The sequence below is a fragment of the Rosa rugosa genome, chromosome 3, assembly GCF_958449725.1.
Source record: "Rosa rugosa chromosome 3, drRosRugo1.1, whole genome shotgun sequence".
NCBI classification, from domain to species: Eukaryota; Viridiplantae; Streptophyta; class Magnoliopsida; order Rosales; family Rosaceae; genus Rosa; species Rosa rugosa.
The window spans coordinates 45,508,298-45,525,044 of NC_084822.1; the positions used below are offsets into that span (position 1 = coordinate 45,508,298).

General features: G+C 37.7%; 2 protein-coding genes across 2 annotated transcripts; one reads left to right on the forward strand and one right to left on the reverse strand.

The window, feature by feature from the left end:
• Positions 1-196: 196 nt before the first annotated feature.
• LOC133735483 (piezo-type mechanosensitive ion channel homolog) lies at positions 197-13,527 on the forward strand. Its single transcript, XM_062162890.1, has 21 exons — positions 197-613; positions 704-784; positions 925-1,075; positions 1,169-1,329; positions 1,628-1,784; positions 1,919-2,105; positions 2,469-2,584; positions 2,828-2,912; positions 3,921-4,136; positions 4,221-4,398; positions 4,515-4,643; positions 4,823-4,996; positions 5,138-5,371; positions 6,102-7,637; positions 7,976-10,443; positions 10,625-11,020; positions 11,104-11,262; positions 11,951-12,460; positions 12,536-12,683; positions 12,821-12,965; positions 13,064-13,527. Exons 1-21 carry the CDS (start codon positions 565-567, stop codon positions 13,197-13,199), a joined length of 7,416 nt encoding a protein of 2,471 aa, XP_062018874.1. The 5' UTR covers positions 197-564; the 3' UTR covers positions 13,200-13,527.
• A 547-nt stretch (positions 13,528-14,074) lies between these two features.
• LOC133735486 (methyl-CpG-binding domain-containing protein 4-like) lies at positions 14,075-16,012 on the reverse strand. The gene is made up of 2 exons (XM_062162893.1): positions 15,793-16,012; positions 14,075-14,866 (listed from the first exon to the last, which is right to left on the reverse strand). Exons 1-2 carry the CDS (start codon positions 15,829-15,831, stop codon positions 14,375-14,377), a joined length of 531 nt encoding a protein of 176 aa, XP_062018877.1. The 5' UTR covers positions 15,832-16,012; the 3' UTR covers positions 14,075-14,374.
• Between the last annotated feature and the right edge of the window lie 735 nt (positions 16,013-16,747).

Consider the following 16,747-nt stretch of genomic DNA (forward strand, 5'->3'; position numbering starts at 1 on the left):
TGATGCTATTGTCGACAAGAGACATAATGAACAAGCCTAAATGAAAAACGTAAAAGAGAATATGCGGTCCAAATTCCAATATGTAATATGGACCGTGACTAATGGGCCCAGAGTTTGGTCCAAACACACAGGTGGCCCAGTCCTATCCGTACACTTGGATGACGCGAGTTGTTTCCCCGCGAAAACGAATCGCAGAGTAGAGGTGGCGTAAGATTCCGACTCCAGGAAACACACAGAAAGACCCTTCAAATTCCTCCTCTATTTGGTCAAAACATTTGCTACAACAACAGAATTATTTTTATTTATTTTTGAAATTGAAATTGAAATTGCTTGCTGCTTAATTTGCCCAATCTGTCTCAAAATTACAGTAGCGTGATACCGACATTTCCGCTGCCTGCAAAAGGAAAAAGAAGAAGATCAGTTCTGACTGGTAGCTAGGGCTAGGGCTAGGGATTTAATCATTACTTTCTCCGACCACCGCCGTTTTTCAACTTGGGGGGTTTGGATTCGAATTGCGGGCAGTGATTGGGACATATGGGGAATTGAACTGATATCATATTGGCAATGGGGAGATTTCTTGGTGGGTTTTTGTTGCCTCTGCTGCTGCTTGCAGGTATCATATGATTTATAGTCTCATTACTTGATCAGTATAGTAGTAATGTGAGAATTATGGCAAGTAAAATCATCTTTTTCTTTCTTGCAGCTGCTTTCATGCACTGGAGCTTGATCTCTCTTGGTGATCTCATATCTTTTCTTCTTATTCTATTTCATGCACCCAAAATAGGTAACTTGTCCTCAGGCACCATATTAGTTTACACAAGTAGAAGCATTCTTAATATCTCACTGAACGAACCTACCTAATTTTTTTTTAGATATAATCAGTATCGATTTTACTACTTCTAACACTGCTTTTCTTTGTTGTAGGATTTCATTTTGGAAGGAGGCTTTTATTGTTGTGGTTCATCATCGTATTTTCTTTATGTGCTATTTTTTCTCAACTTCTATATCTGGTTCTATGGGCTATCGAGTGGAGTACAGCAGAAGAGTGGTGGGGAAACCTCATTGGACTCTTGATGTATGACTTGTCTTTCTTTTCTGTTTACATCACTTATTTTCTATGTATACATACATACATTTATACTTTTACTTCTTGTCATTGCTTTTGCAGAGCTGAGTCATGGAAATCACCATCTGTGGTATACTTTACGGTCCTTCAACTCTCCATAGTTGCTGTTTCATTAGTTGATTTGTATGGGAGCAGATTTGGTCCTTTTTCATCATTTGATTCGTGTTGGGGGAAATTCTTATCAACTGTTGATCGTTTAGTCTGTAAGTAATTTATCGCTCACATTCTTCCTGCTTCGTTCTGTCTATGCTTTTTCATATCATGGAGACTTTATAGCATGATGCATATACTGCCATTCAATGTATAAAGTTCTTGTGATGCATTTGATATCATTGTGAACTGTTCTTGCAGAGTAATTGATTAGTAGCCTCATGTATTAATGAAAGATGCATGCATGCATGCCCATCTGTGGTCATCACTTTTTAGTTCATTTAAGGACACCATAGTTCATAGCATAAACGTTAAAACTGATTGGGATTATTTCTCTGTTCCACAAGGAAGGTTCTCATATAAGGGTTGCTTCTTGCTTGCTGTTGCCTGCTATTCAACTGGTTGTTGGAATCAGCCGTCCCTCATGGGTTTCTCTACCATTTTTTATTGGGAGCTGTGTTGGTCTTGTGGATTGGTCCTTGACAAGCAATTTTCTAGGACTTTTCAGGTGATTTCCTCATAAATCTTCACTCTTTTTATCCAATTTTGTTGCCTCTCTCTCTCTCTCTCTCTCTCTCTCGCTCTCTCTCTCTCTGATTTAATTAGTTTGTCTCTCTCATGGGTTCATCTATGGGTTTGAAGGTGGTGGAGGCCTTTTCACTTGTATGCAGGCTTCAACATTGTCTTGCTTTATCTGTATCAGCTCCCTGTGGAGTTTCCAGATATGTTACAATGGGTAGCTGATTTCATTGGTCTCTTCAAAATAACTTCAGCTTCCCAATGGACCGAAGTTTGTTCAAGCTTCTCTCTTGTACTTTTTTACATAATGGTATGCCTATGATTTATGAATTTTATAAAACCAGCCCGGTTTAATATTTGCAGGATACTTGTAAACAGCTCCTCCTCAGATGTTCTGAAAGTTGATCATTATAACTCGCTCCTTGATGATGTTATTATATTCTTTCAGTTGATCTGGCTGTTTGAAATGAATTCAAAGTACTAAAACTATTGCTCTAAATTTAATTAGTAATCATGGAACTCTCGATTATGTGCACCAGAGAATATTACTTAACCTACCAATTGTGTGTTGTGCCTTCTACTTTGCTACAATTTGTTTCAGTTCTTAAATTCTTTATTCATTTGTTTCAGCTGGTTGTGGTTTTCTTTTGACCCATTTTCCCTTCTAATGCAGTTATCCTGTGTTAAATGTGATCTAGAGGAGATGGATTTTATTTTGTCTATGAAAGAAAATAACTTGACGGAGCATCTTCTTCCCTCAAAGCATTCATTTTTTATTCGTCAATCTAGGTAATATTCTTTGAGGTTAAAACATCTGTTCATCCGGTTCACATTATGCCATCTTCTATGATCATTTCCTTCATTGCTTAGAAGTTAACCAACCATGTGACCTTGTTCTTTAAACACAAATGAGAGGAAGACCCTAAGTTGGTATCTTTGATCGTGCCGAATCATAGTTGGTTCGATATATCAACTTTATTCTAACGTTAGTATGTGCGTTGCGGCTTAGTGAATTGTTTTTGTTGCTTGCAGATCTGGCGTAAGGCATACCAATGTCATGTTGACAGGAGCAGTTTTCCGGACCTTCAGTATCAACTTTTTCACATATGGTTTTCCGGTATATACTCCAATACTCTCTTTCCCTCTTGATTGAACAAAATTGTGATGTTTATTAAGGTTGACTTGACACATACAATGCCACTTTTTGAACAAGAAGATGAGGTAGTTGGATTTCATTGCTTGAGTTTAATGCATGGTGCATTAGGTATATATTTAGTTTGAAGCATCATGTAGGGATCCTATTTCCGAGAGTGACATATTTTTAATGCCTTGCCAATCCAGTGAGCCTGATTTGGTAGTTGAGCACTTGCTTGTCAGTTGCAAATTTCGTTGGTCTCATAAGATACTTGTAGACAAATTCATGCTCCTTGTCCAATTTTATAATGAAAATTTATTGTATGAGATTATGAGAATGGGAAATTTTTTGATTGTAACCACATAACTTCTGCAAGTAAGCAACTAAAACATGCTTTGCACTCACTTAACACAGAAGCCTAGGATGATTTTTTCTCCTCCAATGAGGCTAGGATGATCATATGAGTTAGCCAAACCCACAGAAGGCAGAGAAAGAAGTGGGAAAGAAGAAGAAGAAGAAGAAGAAGAAGAAGAAGAAGAAGAGATAGGGTTTAACAGGAGATACATATAATTGGAAAAAAAAAAAATAGAATCTATATGATCGACTTTATACAACTAGGACAAAGGTAAGGATGATGATAGTAAGAATATAGGTATTGCAACCAATTCAAATGAAATGGAGAATTAGATTGTCATGCAATCTGAGATTTCTTTTGGCTGAAGGCTCGTGAGAGGTGCCCGTCTTTAACCAATTTATTTCATGAACGTTTTGTCAACAATATCATCTGCTGAGTTTATTTGAATTCACTAGGGACTTCCTACGGGTTGGTGTTATTTGGGTTCTAAGGAGCCCATTTTAGACATTTTCAACTTGTCACTTCCACGGTTTCAATTGCTGTATCTAGAAAAACTTGATGGTATAACAATATATTGTCTTTTGACTCTAGTATAATCAGTTCATATGAAAAGTTTTAGCTGATGATTTCAACAGGTATCCTTGGTTGCTCTTTCCTTCTGGAGTTTTCATTTTGCAAGTGTTTGTGCTTTTGGGCTACTTGCATATGTTGGCTACATCATATATGCATTCCCTTCCTTATTCCGTTTGCATCGATTGAATGGGCTGCTTCTTGTCTTCATTCTCTTGTGGGCTGTTAGCACATATATCTTCAATGTAGCTTTCACATTCTTGAATTGGAAAATTGGGAAGGTAGTACTCTTTTCTGATTAAACTCTTTTATGTCTGAATTTTACAGAAAATGATTGGAACTAACTATTTCCATTACATGTTCAGAACATGGACATATGGGAGATGGTTGGCTTGTGGCATTATCCCATACCTGGATTCTTTTTGCTTGCACAATTTTGTCTTGGAATGTTGGTTGCTTTGGGTAATCTTGTGAATAACTCAGTTTTCCTTTGCTTGTCTGATGAGGATGGGCGATCATCAACTGACAATAGTACTATTGAAGGTATTGAAATACAAATAGTCGAATAATTGGTAGCTCTACACATTCGAATAATTGGTAGTCGAATAATTGGTAGTCTACTTTCCATATATGTAACTCTGTTTAATCTATAATCACAGGTGAGGGAGAGACCAAAGTATTGATTGTTGCCACAATAGCTTGGGGACTGCGCAAAAGCTCTCGGGCTATCATGCTGGCGCTAATATTTCTCATTGCCATGAAACCTGGTTTCATCCATGCTGTGTATGGTATGTGTCAAATAAATTTTATTGTACTTGATTTTAAATTACAAAATTGATTGTTGCAGTGATGCTGTTCAATCTTATATTTATATGTTAACTAGCATGACAGTTGATGATTAGAATACAATGTGGCACCATCTGGGACATTTTTCTAATTGGTCGTTATGTTCTGATCTGTGTTTCAGTGATATTCTTTTTGATATATCTTTTGAGCCACAACGTTAACAGAAAATTACGCCAGTCTTTGATTCTCCTATGCGAGGTTCACTTTGCACTATTGTATATCATTCGGATCAATCCGATCTCCAGTAGTTTGGAGCAAGAAGGCTCTTTGAGTGCAGAAGTCTTATTACAGTTAGGTATTCACATTTTTTTTTTCTCTGGTCATTTGTGAATTGGTGAACACAGTTATGGATTATTTTGTCTTATTTAATGCATGAGCTAGCTACTAAAAGGAAAAAGGTATGCCTAGTGATATTATTTTATTGGAATTATTGCAGGTCTCCTTGAAAAGGAAAGCTCGTGGGATTTCTTGGAAATAGCTTTGCTTGCTTGTTTCTGTGCAATTCATAACCATGGTTTTGAAATGCTTTTTTCGTTCTCAGCAATCGTGCAACATACACCTAGCCTTCCATTTGGATTTGGCATTTTGAAAGCTGGTCTGAACAAATCAGTATTGTTGTCAGTGTATGCCTCCTCGTCCACTAATTACAGCCATGACAATCCTTCTTATGGTATTTTTTTGTCCATTCTATATGTATTCATATGCTCTTGATTGACTGGTCGGTCTGATCAATTAGTTTCAAATGATAATTGACTATTTAGTTGGAGTCATTTTGTTCCTGTCAAACGAGTCAGGGGAATTTAATGATAAGAGTTATTCTCTCCTGTGCATGAGTTATTTGCATAACTCACATGAGAAAAATCAGCTGCTGAAATTGGGCTTTCGATGAGAGTGCAGTTGACGGGGAAGTTGGGTCTAAAGTTTGTGTACCTAACCTATGAGTATGAGAGAAAAACTAATTAGAATATGGAATGAACAAGAACCAGAGTTCTGGCAGACAATTTCTTGTAGGTGTTGGTAGTTATCCACTGCTTATATGATTATAATTATTTGATAGCATCCATTGGGATGCATCAAAATAGTGGTGAATTGCCAGTTGTGAAATTAACTCTGGATACAATAAAAATAGATCTGATGAACCTGCAAAATATATGTTGTTAGTTTTGTGATGTTAAGAACCAACCATCATGGCTTATGCTAGCGGAGAACTGTACTCATCCAGTTTATAATAACGATTAAAGACAAAAGCAGCAGTGTCTAAACCCATTGTACAGGGTACTGCACCTAGGAAAACTACCACCAGTACTAGTGTCTTTTGTTCTACTTCTACTGCAGCTGCTTGCGTTGTCTTTCAAATTTACTTGTATCAATGATATTGCTGTTTTGTTTTCTCTTTTCAGAGAGAAGAATAGCATTATTCCTCAGTGCAATCGGGCAGAAGTTCCTATCTATGTACCGATCATGTGGAACCTACATTGCCTTTCTGACTATTCTTGTTAGTGTTTACCTGATGAGACCAAATTATATCTCATTTGGGTACATATCTCTTCTCCTCGTTTGGATAATTGGAAGACAACTCGTTGAGAGAACGAAAAAGCGCTTGTGGTTCCCATTAAAAGCATATTCAATTACAGTGTTCATATTTATCTATAGCTTGAGCAGCTTCCCCAGCATTGAGGTTTGGTTGTCCAGGTTGATAGACCTTGATTTCTATCTGGGGTATGACTCAAAAGCTTCGTCTTTGGAAAATGTTTGGGAATCCCTAGCAGTCTTGATTGTGATGCAACTTTACAGCTACGAGAGGAGGCAGAGCAGGTACAACAGGTCAGATGATCCTGATTTGACAGAATTTGGAGTGCTTGGGTTTGTAAAGCGGTTTCTCATTTGGCACAGCAACAAGATCTTGTTTATTGCATTATTCTATGCATCTTTGTCTCCAATTTGTGCGTTTAGCTTTTTATATCTCCTTGGCCTTGTCATCTGTTCAACTTTACCTAAAGCTTCACGAATCCCGTCTAAATCATTCTTGGCTTACACAGGATTTCTAGTAACAGGAGAGTATCTTTTTCAGATGTTGGGTAGCCAGGCTGCAATGTTTCCTGGACAAAAGCACTCTAATATTGCTCTTCTTTTGGGTTTCCGTGAATTTAAGGCTGGCTTCTGGGGTCTAGAATCTGGTTTGAGAGGAAAAGTGCTGGTGATTGCTGCATGCACTCTTCAGTATAATGTTTTCCACTGGTTGGAGAAGATGCCAAGTACTATTCTAAGCAATGGAATGGGAGAGCCTTGTCCATTGTTTGTGTCAGCAGAAGATACAAATATTAGTGCTCCTATCCCTAGTGAGGATAACAGGCCATCAACTCCACTTTCTGTGAAGCGAGAAGCGGCGAGAAGCCATTCATGGCCATTTTTCTCCCCTGGTCTGTTGCAATCACTCAATCCCTCAACCCCAAAAGCAGGAAGTTCTGAGGGTAGTAGTGGTAGCAAATATTCATTTGGGTATAATATTTGGGGAAGCACCAAGGAGAGCCATAAGTGGAATACGAAAAAAATCCTTGCCTTGCGAAAGGAGAGATTTGAAACACAAAAGCTCATCTCAAAAATCTATATGAAATTCTGGATGGAGAATTTGTTCAATCTCTTTGGTCTTGAGATAAACATGATTGCTCTGCTTCTTGCAAGCTTTGCTTTGTTGAATGCCATATCTATGCTATACATTGCATTGCTTGCTGCTTGTATTATTTTGAATCGGCAAATTATACGCAAGTTATGGCCAATATTCGTCTTCCTGTTTGCTTCCATTCTCGTTCTTGAGTATTTTGCCATCTGGAAGAGTGCTTGGCCTCCAAATCATCCTGATGCAACTAATCCACGTTGCTATGATTGCTGGCAAAAGTCAACCATGTATTTCAGTTACTGCAAGTACTGCTGGTTAGGTATTACTCTCTTAGCCATGTTATACTTAGACTGAAATATATACATGTGAATGTGCCCACAGACACAATACTTCGGTTGAGTTTTTAAACATTAGCCTTTGAAAATGCAATGTCATCTGATATACTCAGTCATTCATTTTCTTTGATAAATTGGAAACAGTTATTGCTAATAGTTTATATTTTAATATGTCTACTGCCCCATTGCTTGGATTTATTTCAAATTGAAAATGCTGTTTATGTTTTTCCCTGACCTTATATCTTGTTTGCTTAGTTTTAATTGTTGTGGAGCCAATGCACTTTACCTTATGTTACTAATAGGTGTTCTGCTTCTGTTATAGGACTTAATGTTGATGATCCTCGAATGCTTATCAGCTATTTTATGGTCTTCATGCTTGCTTGCTTCAAACTTCGTGCTGATCATTTGTCCAGCTTCTCGGGCTTATCAACGTACCGTGAGATGATATCTCAACGTGAAAATACATTTGTATGGAGAGACCTCTCTTTTGAAACTAAAAGCATGTGGACTTTCCTTGATTATGTGAGGCTTTACTGCTATTGCCATCTATTGGATCTTGTGCTTGCCTTGGTTTTGATTACTGGAACCATTGAGTATGACATCCTGCACCTTGGTTATCTCGCTTTTGCACTGGTTTTCTTTCGGGTTAGACTTCAAATACTAAAGAAAAGGAACAAGATGTTCAAGTACTTGCGCATATACAATTTTGCTCTCATTGTTCTATCTCTTGCATATCAATCTCCTTTTGTGGGTTGTTCTGGGAAGTGTGAGACCATATTCGAGATGATTGGCTTTTATAAATATGACTATGGGTTTCAGATGACTGCAAGATCAGCTCTCGTTGAAATTATCATATTTATGCTGGTATCACTTCAGTCATATATGTTTTCCTCTAAAGAGTTTGATTATGTGTCTCGATATCTTGAAGCTGAACAAATTGGTATGATTGTGCACGAACAAGAAAAAAAAGCTGCATGGAAAACTGCACAATTACAACATATTCGTGAATCTGAGGAGAAGAAACGCCAGCGTAACCTGCAAGTGGAGAAGATGAAGTCAGAGATGCTCAACCTACAAATCCGGCTTCACAGCACGAACTCAGTTACTGACTGCGGTGACTCTTCTCCTGTCAGTGAAGGCCTAAGAAGGAGGAGAAGTACTTCTCTTAACTTGAACAATGATGCTTGGACCCCTGATAAAGAAGGTTTTCCCATGAAAAAGGAGCAGATAATTAGAGAGACTTCTAGCAATGAACTGCATGAATCTCCTGCAACAGGGAATCTGGAAAACCTCACAGTTGCGGATTCTATGAAAAATTCAATGCAATCTATTCATTGTGAGATCACCGAAATTGAAGAGGACGTTGCTGATGGTACATTTTCTGATTCAGAGAAGAAAGAGAAGGGTAAAGGGAAATCAATGGATAACCCTCTAATATCAGCAGTTCATCTGATAGGTGATGGTGTTTCCCAGGTACAGTCCATTGGAAATCAAGCAGTTAACAACCTTGTCAGCTTCTTGAATATTGACCAAGAATCCGATATCCATGAGCACTCTGCTGAGGATGGGGTATATGATGAGATGGAGAGTCAGAAAATAAAGTACGCCAGTTTTCATCGTTCATCTTCCCTGCAGTCTGATATGAGTTCTGATGCCACAAGTCTGCAGTTAGGAAGGATCATCCGTCACATATGGTCCCGAATGCGGTCCAATAATGATGTTGTCTGTTATTGTTGCTTTGTCATCGTCTTTTTGTGGAACTTCAGTTTGCTTTCCATGGTGTATCTGGCAGCTTTATTCTTGTATGCACTGTGTGTTAATTCTGGTCCAAGTTACATATTCTGGGTTATCATGCTCATATACACAGAAGTTTATATTTTGCTTCTGTATCTATACCAGATTATCATCCAGCACTATGGTTCACATATTGCTTCAGACCTACTTCGTGAGTTGGGATTTCCTGTGCGTAAAATGTCTTCATTTGTTGTCAGTTCGTTGCCCCTATTTCTTGTGTACTTATTCACCCTTGTCCAGAGCTCTATAACCGCAAAGGATGGCGAGTGGATGTCTTCAACAGACTTCAACTTCTATAGGAGGAACGCTTTGCAGGGAAAAGAGGTTCCTGTCGGTTATAGCTGGAGTGAGAGGGCAAAGGACCCGCTGCACATAATTGTAAATGTCATACAGTTGATATGTAGAAGCTTCTTTAGGTACTGGGTATCACTGACACAGGGAGCAGAGTCCCCTCCTTACTTTGTTCAGGTTTCTATGGATGTGTGCTCCTGGCCAGAGGATGGGATACAGCCAGAAAGGATTGAGTCTGGAGTAAATCAATTGCTTAGAATCATCCATGATGAAAGATGCAAGGCAAAGGATCCTAAGCGATGCCCTTTTGCTAGCAGGGTGCATGTACAAAGCATTGAAAGGAGTCGAGAAAATGCAAATGTGGCCTTGGTCGTTTTTGAGGTAGTATATGCCTCCCCCATAACAGACTGTGGTTCGGTAGAATGGTACAAGTCACTAACTCCAGCAGCTGATGTGGCAAAGGAGATTCTTAAAGCACTGCATGCTGGCTTTGTTGAAGAAATAGGATTCCCATATCCTATACTCTCTGTTATCGGGGGAGGCAAAAGGGACATTGATCTGTTTGCCTATGTATTTGGTGCTGATCTAAGTGTTTTCTTTTTAGTGGCCATATTCTACCAGTCCATTATAAAAAATAAAAGTGACTTTCTTGACGTGTATCAGCTTGAAGATCAATTTCCTAAAGAGTTCGTCTTCATCTTAATGGTTAGTTGTTCTTCTATATTACACAACACATTTTTTAATACTAAACTGAAGTTCAATAATCATGTTGTGTTCGTGGTTTACTCTATGGAACACGTTATATGAATAGATTGCATTTCTTATGTGTTAATAAGCCATACATGATTTTATCTAATTGCTAATGAATAAGTGGTTGTCATTGCAGATTATTTTTTTCTTGATTGTCCTTGATCGAATAATCTACCTCTGTTCATTTGCCACTGGAAAAGTGATTTACTACCTTTTTAACCTCATCCTCTTCACGTATTCAGTTACAAAGTATGCTTGGCATATGGAATCTTCCCGCCAACATGCTGGAGGATTAGCACTCCGTGCTATATTTCTTGCAAAATCAATATCTCTGGCACTGCAAGCTATACAACTTAGACATGGAATTCCTCATAAAAGCACTTTGTACCGTCAATTTTTGACCAGTGAAATTTCACGAATTAATTACGTAGGATATCGACTATATCGTGCTCTGCCGTTCCTTTATGAATTGAGATGTGTACTTGACTGGTCATGTACAACCACATCTTTGACCATGTATGATTGGCTGAAAGTAAGTTTTCAAATCTATATGTAGATAATTTGACTGGAATATTTGCATGCTTATATCTGAAACTAATTATGGCTTTCATTCAGCTGGAGGACATACATGCAAGCTTGTACCTCGTCAAATGTGATGCAGTCCTGAATAGAGCAACGCACAAACAAGGAACAAAGCAAACACAAATGACCAAATGTTGCAATGGGATTTGTCTGTTTTTCATATTGATTTGTGTTATTTGGGCTCCAATGCTGGTAAGTAAGATTGACAATATACCAATTACCAAATTCTTATACTTACAGTAGTTGGGAAAGAGTCATTGTCTAGCAAATGTTAACGGGGTAATTAATGGTTACCTGACTCGATAGTATTAAAGAATAGGTGCATATATATATATATGATTAAAAGCATCTTAAACTACTTCCTAGAGCCTAGTTGTACTGTGCTTAATTAGATTTATCAAGTGGCAAATGCTAAGAGAAAAGACATAAAGCCTCCAGATTGATAGTGGATTCTTCCCTTAAGAAACTAACTATATTCAGTGATATGCAGTGAGAGATTTATCTTTAAAGTGGTAATATCTGGAGAAACGATATATACAAGTTTGACTAAGCATGAAGTACTGTGCTTAATTAGATTTATCAAGTGGCAAATGCTAAGAGAAAAGACATAAAGCGTCCAGATTGATGTGCATTCTTCCCCTAAGAAATCAACTATGTGCAATGAGAAATTAATCTTTAAAGTAGTATCTGGAGAAACCATATATAAAAGTTTGACCAAGCATGAAGTTGGTGTCTGTCACTGCTGCTAAAATCCACAACATAATTGTTAGCCCCCAGTTCCTCCTACTTAATGTTGAACTGGTACACACACCCAGGCATGCTCATGTGTCATAGTAGCTTTTTGGAGTAATGCATAGAAATCTTTTTTCCCTACTCACAGATGTATAGCAGTGGTAACCCAACAAACATTGCAAATCCCATTAAAGATGCCAGTGTTCAAGTTGATATCAAGACAATGAGTGGAAGGTTGACCCTGTATCAGAGCACCCTCTGTGAAAAGATTGATTGGGATAACGTCAACTCTGATGTTAATCTTGACCCTCAAGGTTATTTGGAGACATATAACAAGAAAGATGTCCAGTTGATATGCTGTGAAGCTGATGCAAGTGTTCTGTGGCTTGTTCCTGATGTCGTTCAGACCAGATTCATACGGTCCCTCAATTGGGAGAGCAACATGGCTATAACTTTTACTTGGGTACTTACCAGGGAGAGACCCAAGGGCAAGGAAGTTGTGAAATATGAAAATAATCTTGGTGTTGAGGATCTTCCAAAACAATCAGATGTACAAAAAGTCCTTAATGGCTCTATCAACAGCTTTAGGATACACAATGTCTATCCAAGATACTTGCGTGTCCCAGGTTCTGGTGATGTCAGGCCACTGGAACCAGGGGTACGGACTCTCACTCTCACTCTCTTTTTCACAGCAGTTCTTTATTAAGATTACTGAAACGCTGGTAATTTACAGGAAACTTTCGTCACTGCGGACCTCGTTATAAATCGTGCTAGTTACCAGTGGTGGTGGTCCTTCAGTGACATCAATTCATCAGATGTCAACGGATGTGGCGGTTTGAGAGGACCCATGGCCATTATTATGTCTGAAGAAACGCCGCCACGTAAGTTTACCAAACACATTCTGTTTCAGATGCATATCTTGATTTTGTGGTTTAGTGACCCATATTTTTTGTTAAAATGATTTCTGTTCAACATTTTTATGGTGTTGCTGACCTGCATAGTACTGTCATTATTTCAGAGGGTATTCTTGGTGACACACTAAGCAAGTTCAGCATCTGGGGTCTCTACATAACATTTGTTCTTGCTGTTGGCCGCTTTATCAGACTTCAGTGCTCTGACCTAAGAATGAGAATCCCCTATGAAAATCTTCCCTCCTGTGATAGGTAAGCAACCTTGATCTGAACCTTCGTTCTTATGTTTCATTTACAACCACTTAATCCTAAATACAACTTAATCCTAAATTTTCTTGGTTTTGTTGCAGGTTGTTGGCCATTTGTGAGGATATATATGCTGCAAGAGCAGAGGGTGAGCTTGGTATTGAAGAGATCCTTTACTGGACACTGGTGAAGATTTACAGATCACCACACATGCTGCTAGAGTACACGAAACCTGACTAGACCAAACATCAAATGCTACCTTCTGCTGTCGATGACTCCAGTACTGGGTTTAATGCTGGCATTAGGTTTGACTAACACCCATTTATAGACCTCAGAAAAACTGAAACCCAGTCAATGTAATACAAAACACAATTCTTTTGTAGCCATGGAAAACTCTGGCAGTGATGTTTCTTGTCTTCCTCCAGAGAACATCTTACAGTTTAGCATACCTTTTGCCTAATGAAAGGGGAAAATAGTGGTTACATGTACACTGTATTCCCAAATGACTCTGGTTATGTAAATAGTTCAATACATCAAAAAAAAAAAAAAGTAGTTCAATTCAAGTTCAGTCAAAGCCATCATACAGTTATCAAGGAAGTGTGTACATCAGTTATTCTCAGAAGAAAAAAGTGTATTATATCAGTCGGGAAACTTTATGAGCAAGGGAACTTTTGCATAGTCAGCTTAGTTAACTTATCATAAAAAAAATAAATAAAAGTGATGTATTTTTGTCGACAGATAATTTGTTGCTAATAATAAAATAAGTGATCCATTTCAAAAAAAAAAAAAAAAAAAAAAAAAAAGGGGGGGCGCACAGTTCGACAGTGTCGGATTTCCATCGGCAAAAGTGTAAGAAGTAACAAAACTCATCGGCAACAGATTTTCGTAAAAAAGGGGGACATCTTGGAGCGACGAAATTTTTGTCGGCAAACAATTTCCATAAAAAGGATCACACCTTAGGTAAGAAAATTCTTCGGCAAAGCCTTCCCTATGGGTCACCAAAAGCCTTCCATAAAATTTTTTTACAAAAGAAAATACACTGAAATGTTCGTCATTTTAAGTTTTTAACTCCTTTTGTGTTCCTGATGATTTATAACTTATAAGAAGATAAACTATAAAAATAAAATAAAATAAAATAAAATATTAGACCGTTTTTAGTAGATCACCAATTATATATTTGCTGAGACAATTTGGAACCAACATGATGAAAACTTGATATCATAGCACTACAAGCATCCATCTGGGGTCTATTCCCCGTCACCTTCGTTAGTAAACTGAGCAAACAGATATAAACCCACATAACAGCAGCTGGATATCCCAATTCCATCACAATGATAAACAGACGTACTTTCTACACAAATCAAGAGTCTCCCACCAAAAATTTGCCCCCAATCTCTAAGGTACACTACTTGGCCTCAGTCCTTTGTTGTTTTAAGTTTTTTGTTGCTGCTACCAGGAACCTTCTTAGGAACATCCACAGGAACAGTGTCTTCCATGACTTTTGGGCTTCCAAAGTCAAAATCTGAAGGGGATATGCCTTTGTACTTGGGATTGCTTTTCAAGATTGCAGCTACCTCATTTTGGGATCTCACTTTTTTGCCCTCAGGTGTAATATAATAGGTATCCAGTTTGGAATAGTCTTTCCTAAGCACCAAATGCCTCTTAAACCCTTCCGGTGTCTTCTGAATGTCAGGCTTGTCAACAGCCCATGTCCTAGTAGAATCGTACTCAATATCAGCAGGATCTTCACAAGACACAGCAGATCTTCTGTTGCAATAGAATGGTTCCTCACTGAGCTTGCTTCTGATTTCTTCGAACTCTTCTTCAGATTGAATCACCCTCCATTTCTTGCATTTCTCACATTGTGCAGCAAGTACATCAATTGAACCTTGCCCTGAATACGGTTTCTGTCAAGACAATCACAATAAGTGTTGTAGTCATCAATATCGCATACAAAATAAAGTCCAAATTCTAAATGAAGCACACATGCCAGACTGCATGTAATTAAAGCAAGAAGAAGAATATAGTATGCACACACATGTTCATTCAATATACGCCAACTCACCTAACTTTATACCAAGGCTCTCTGCTAAGCATACAAACATTTTCAGCTACTCATGCATATCAACCTTCTAAACCCCAAAAGAAGAACACGTGCCAGAATGCATATTATATAAGGAAGAAGAAGGACATACGAAACACACATATGTTCAATAAATATACTCCCAGCTCCACATTAATATTGGCTCTCTGGTATAGTAAATATTAGGACCATATCTTTGTAGGACACTCGTGATTACTCTAAACTCAACTCCCTAAACATCTTTTAACCCAATTTCCAACAACAGAAATGCAGCGAAGGCCACATCATACTACCATTAACAATATCAACACCAAGCTAATAGGCAACAGTATGAGCATTCAACCTTCAAAAATCACTTTCCAAATATCAAAATTCAATTTGAACTGAACCTAGGTCAACATTCTATGTAGGCTAAATTCCAATATCAACCCACTTGTGAACGAAAAACAATCAACTTCTCGAAAACCTATCCTCCACGAACCAAAAACCCCATTTCCTAAAACCCATTGACATGCAGCTAAGCAGAAAACTACACTATCATATTGAGCTGGATTTAGTGAACTTCTATGCTTTTCTGGGCTCCCAAAACATAAAGACACTAACTTTCCAGCGTATTTTCCATTAACTTTCCTTTTTGTTGCGTTTTCTTGGCAACCAAACATTTCAATTATCATGAATTGAAGATCTACAAAGAACCAAAATCAGAAAAAGAAACGATATTGGGGAAAAATTGAATCGAAAAGATTGTACCTTGGACGAGGATTTTGGGGTTTCGTGAGCATCCTTCATTTCGTCGCTGATTGAATCTCTTTGTTTCCTTCAAAGCAGGCAGAAGAAGAAGAAGACGGGTGCTCCCACTCCCAGATTTCTTATGAAGCTTTTGCTTTTTCTTCGTTTTTTCATAGGGATTTATAGTCAGGAGGCCACTCCATTTATGGTCAGTTTACTTTTTCCTTCACCCAAGGATTTTGTCCTTTTTTTGCCCTTTTATAAATACACCCATGTTTGTTTCTTTCCGTTTAAATTTCGAGAATTTCGTTCATTTTTGTGTTATAAATGAGAGAAAATGTGCAAAGAATGGTTTGGTTGACTGGTATAAATCTCTATTTCATAAGTGAAATGTCGTGAGTTCAAGATACGGAAGATTAGTTGTAATTCTTAATTGTTGACAAACTAAAGAAAAAGTGACATCTTGAAGTTTCATCACAACACGATATTAAAGGCTTAAGAAAGGAAATTCAATCGAGAAAGTAATTCAATAGTTTCCTATATTTGGTGTGCACAAAGATAAACAACTTTCCTTTTAAGAAGAAAAAAATAGGGAGAAAGTGAATCCTCTAATTCCCTCATTTCCTATGTTTGGTGTGCACAAGGAAATAAACAATTTTCTTTTAAGAAGAAAAAATAGGGGGAAAGTGAATCCTCCAATCCTCTAAGAGATTTTTTTTTTTTTTGAATAAAGGACTGGTGCGGCTGCCCTCAAACCTTGATTAATGAAACTGTTGAATACAAAGAGGGGACATTGAGCCTAAACCTCTTATTACAATAAGCATATAGAGTATTTATTTTCTCTCATATTTTTTCTGCATTAGTTATATAATATAAAAATATTTATATCTTTACTATATTAATATGATTTATATAACTGAATATTCTAATCAATAAGGATATCAGTGGAATAGTAATATGATTTACCTTGCCCAGT

Coding starts and splice junctions, on each gene's coding strand:
- LOC133735483 (XM_062162890.1), top strand. CDS start 565: ATGGGGAGATTTCTTGGTGGGTTTTTGTTGCCTCTGCTGCTGCTTGCA. Junction 4,137..4,220: donor TGAATTGGAAAATTGGGAAG/GTAGTACTCTTT, acceptor TTACATGTTCAG/AACATGGACATATGGGAGAT. Junction 7,638..7,975: donor CTGCAAGTACTGCTGGTTAG/GTATTACTCTCT, acceptor CTTCTGTTATAG/GACTTAATGTTGATGATCCT.
- LOC133735486 (XM_062162893.1), bottom strand. CDS start 15,831: ATGAAGGATGCTCACGAAACCCCAAAATCCTCGTCCAAG. Junction 14,867..15,792: donor CCCCAAAATCCTCGTCCAAG/GTACAATCTTTT, acceptor TTGTCTTGACAG/AAACCGTATTCAGGGCAAGG.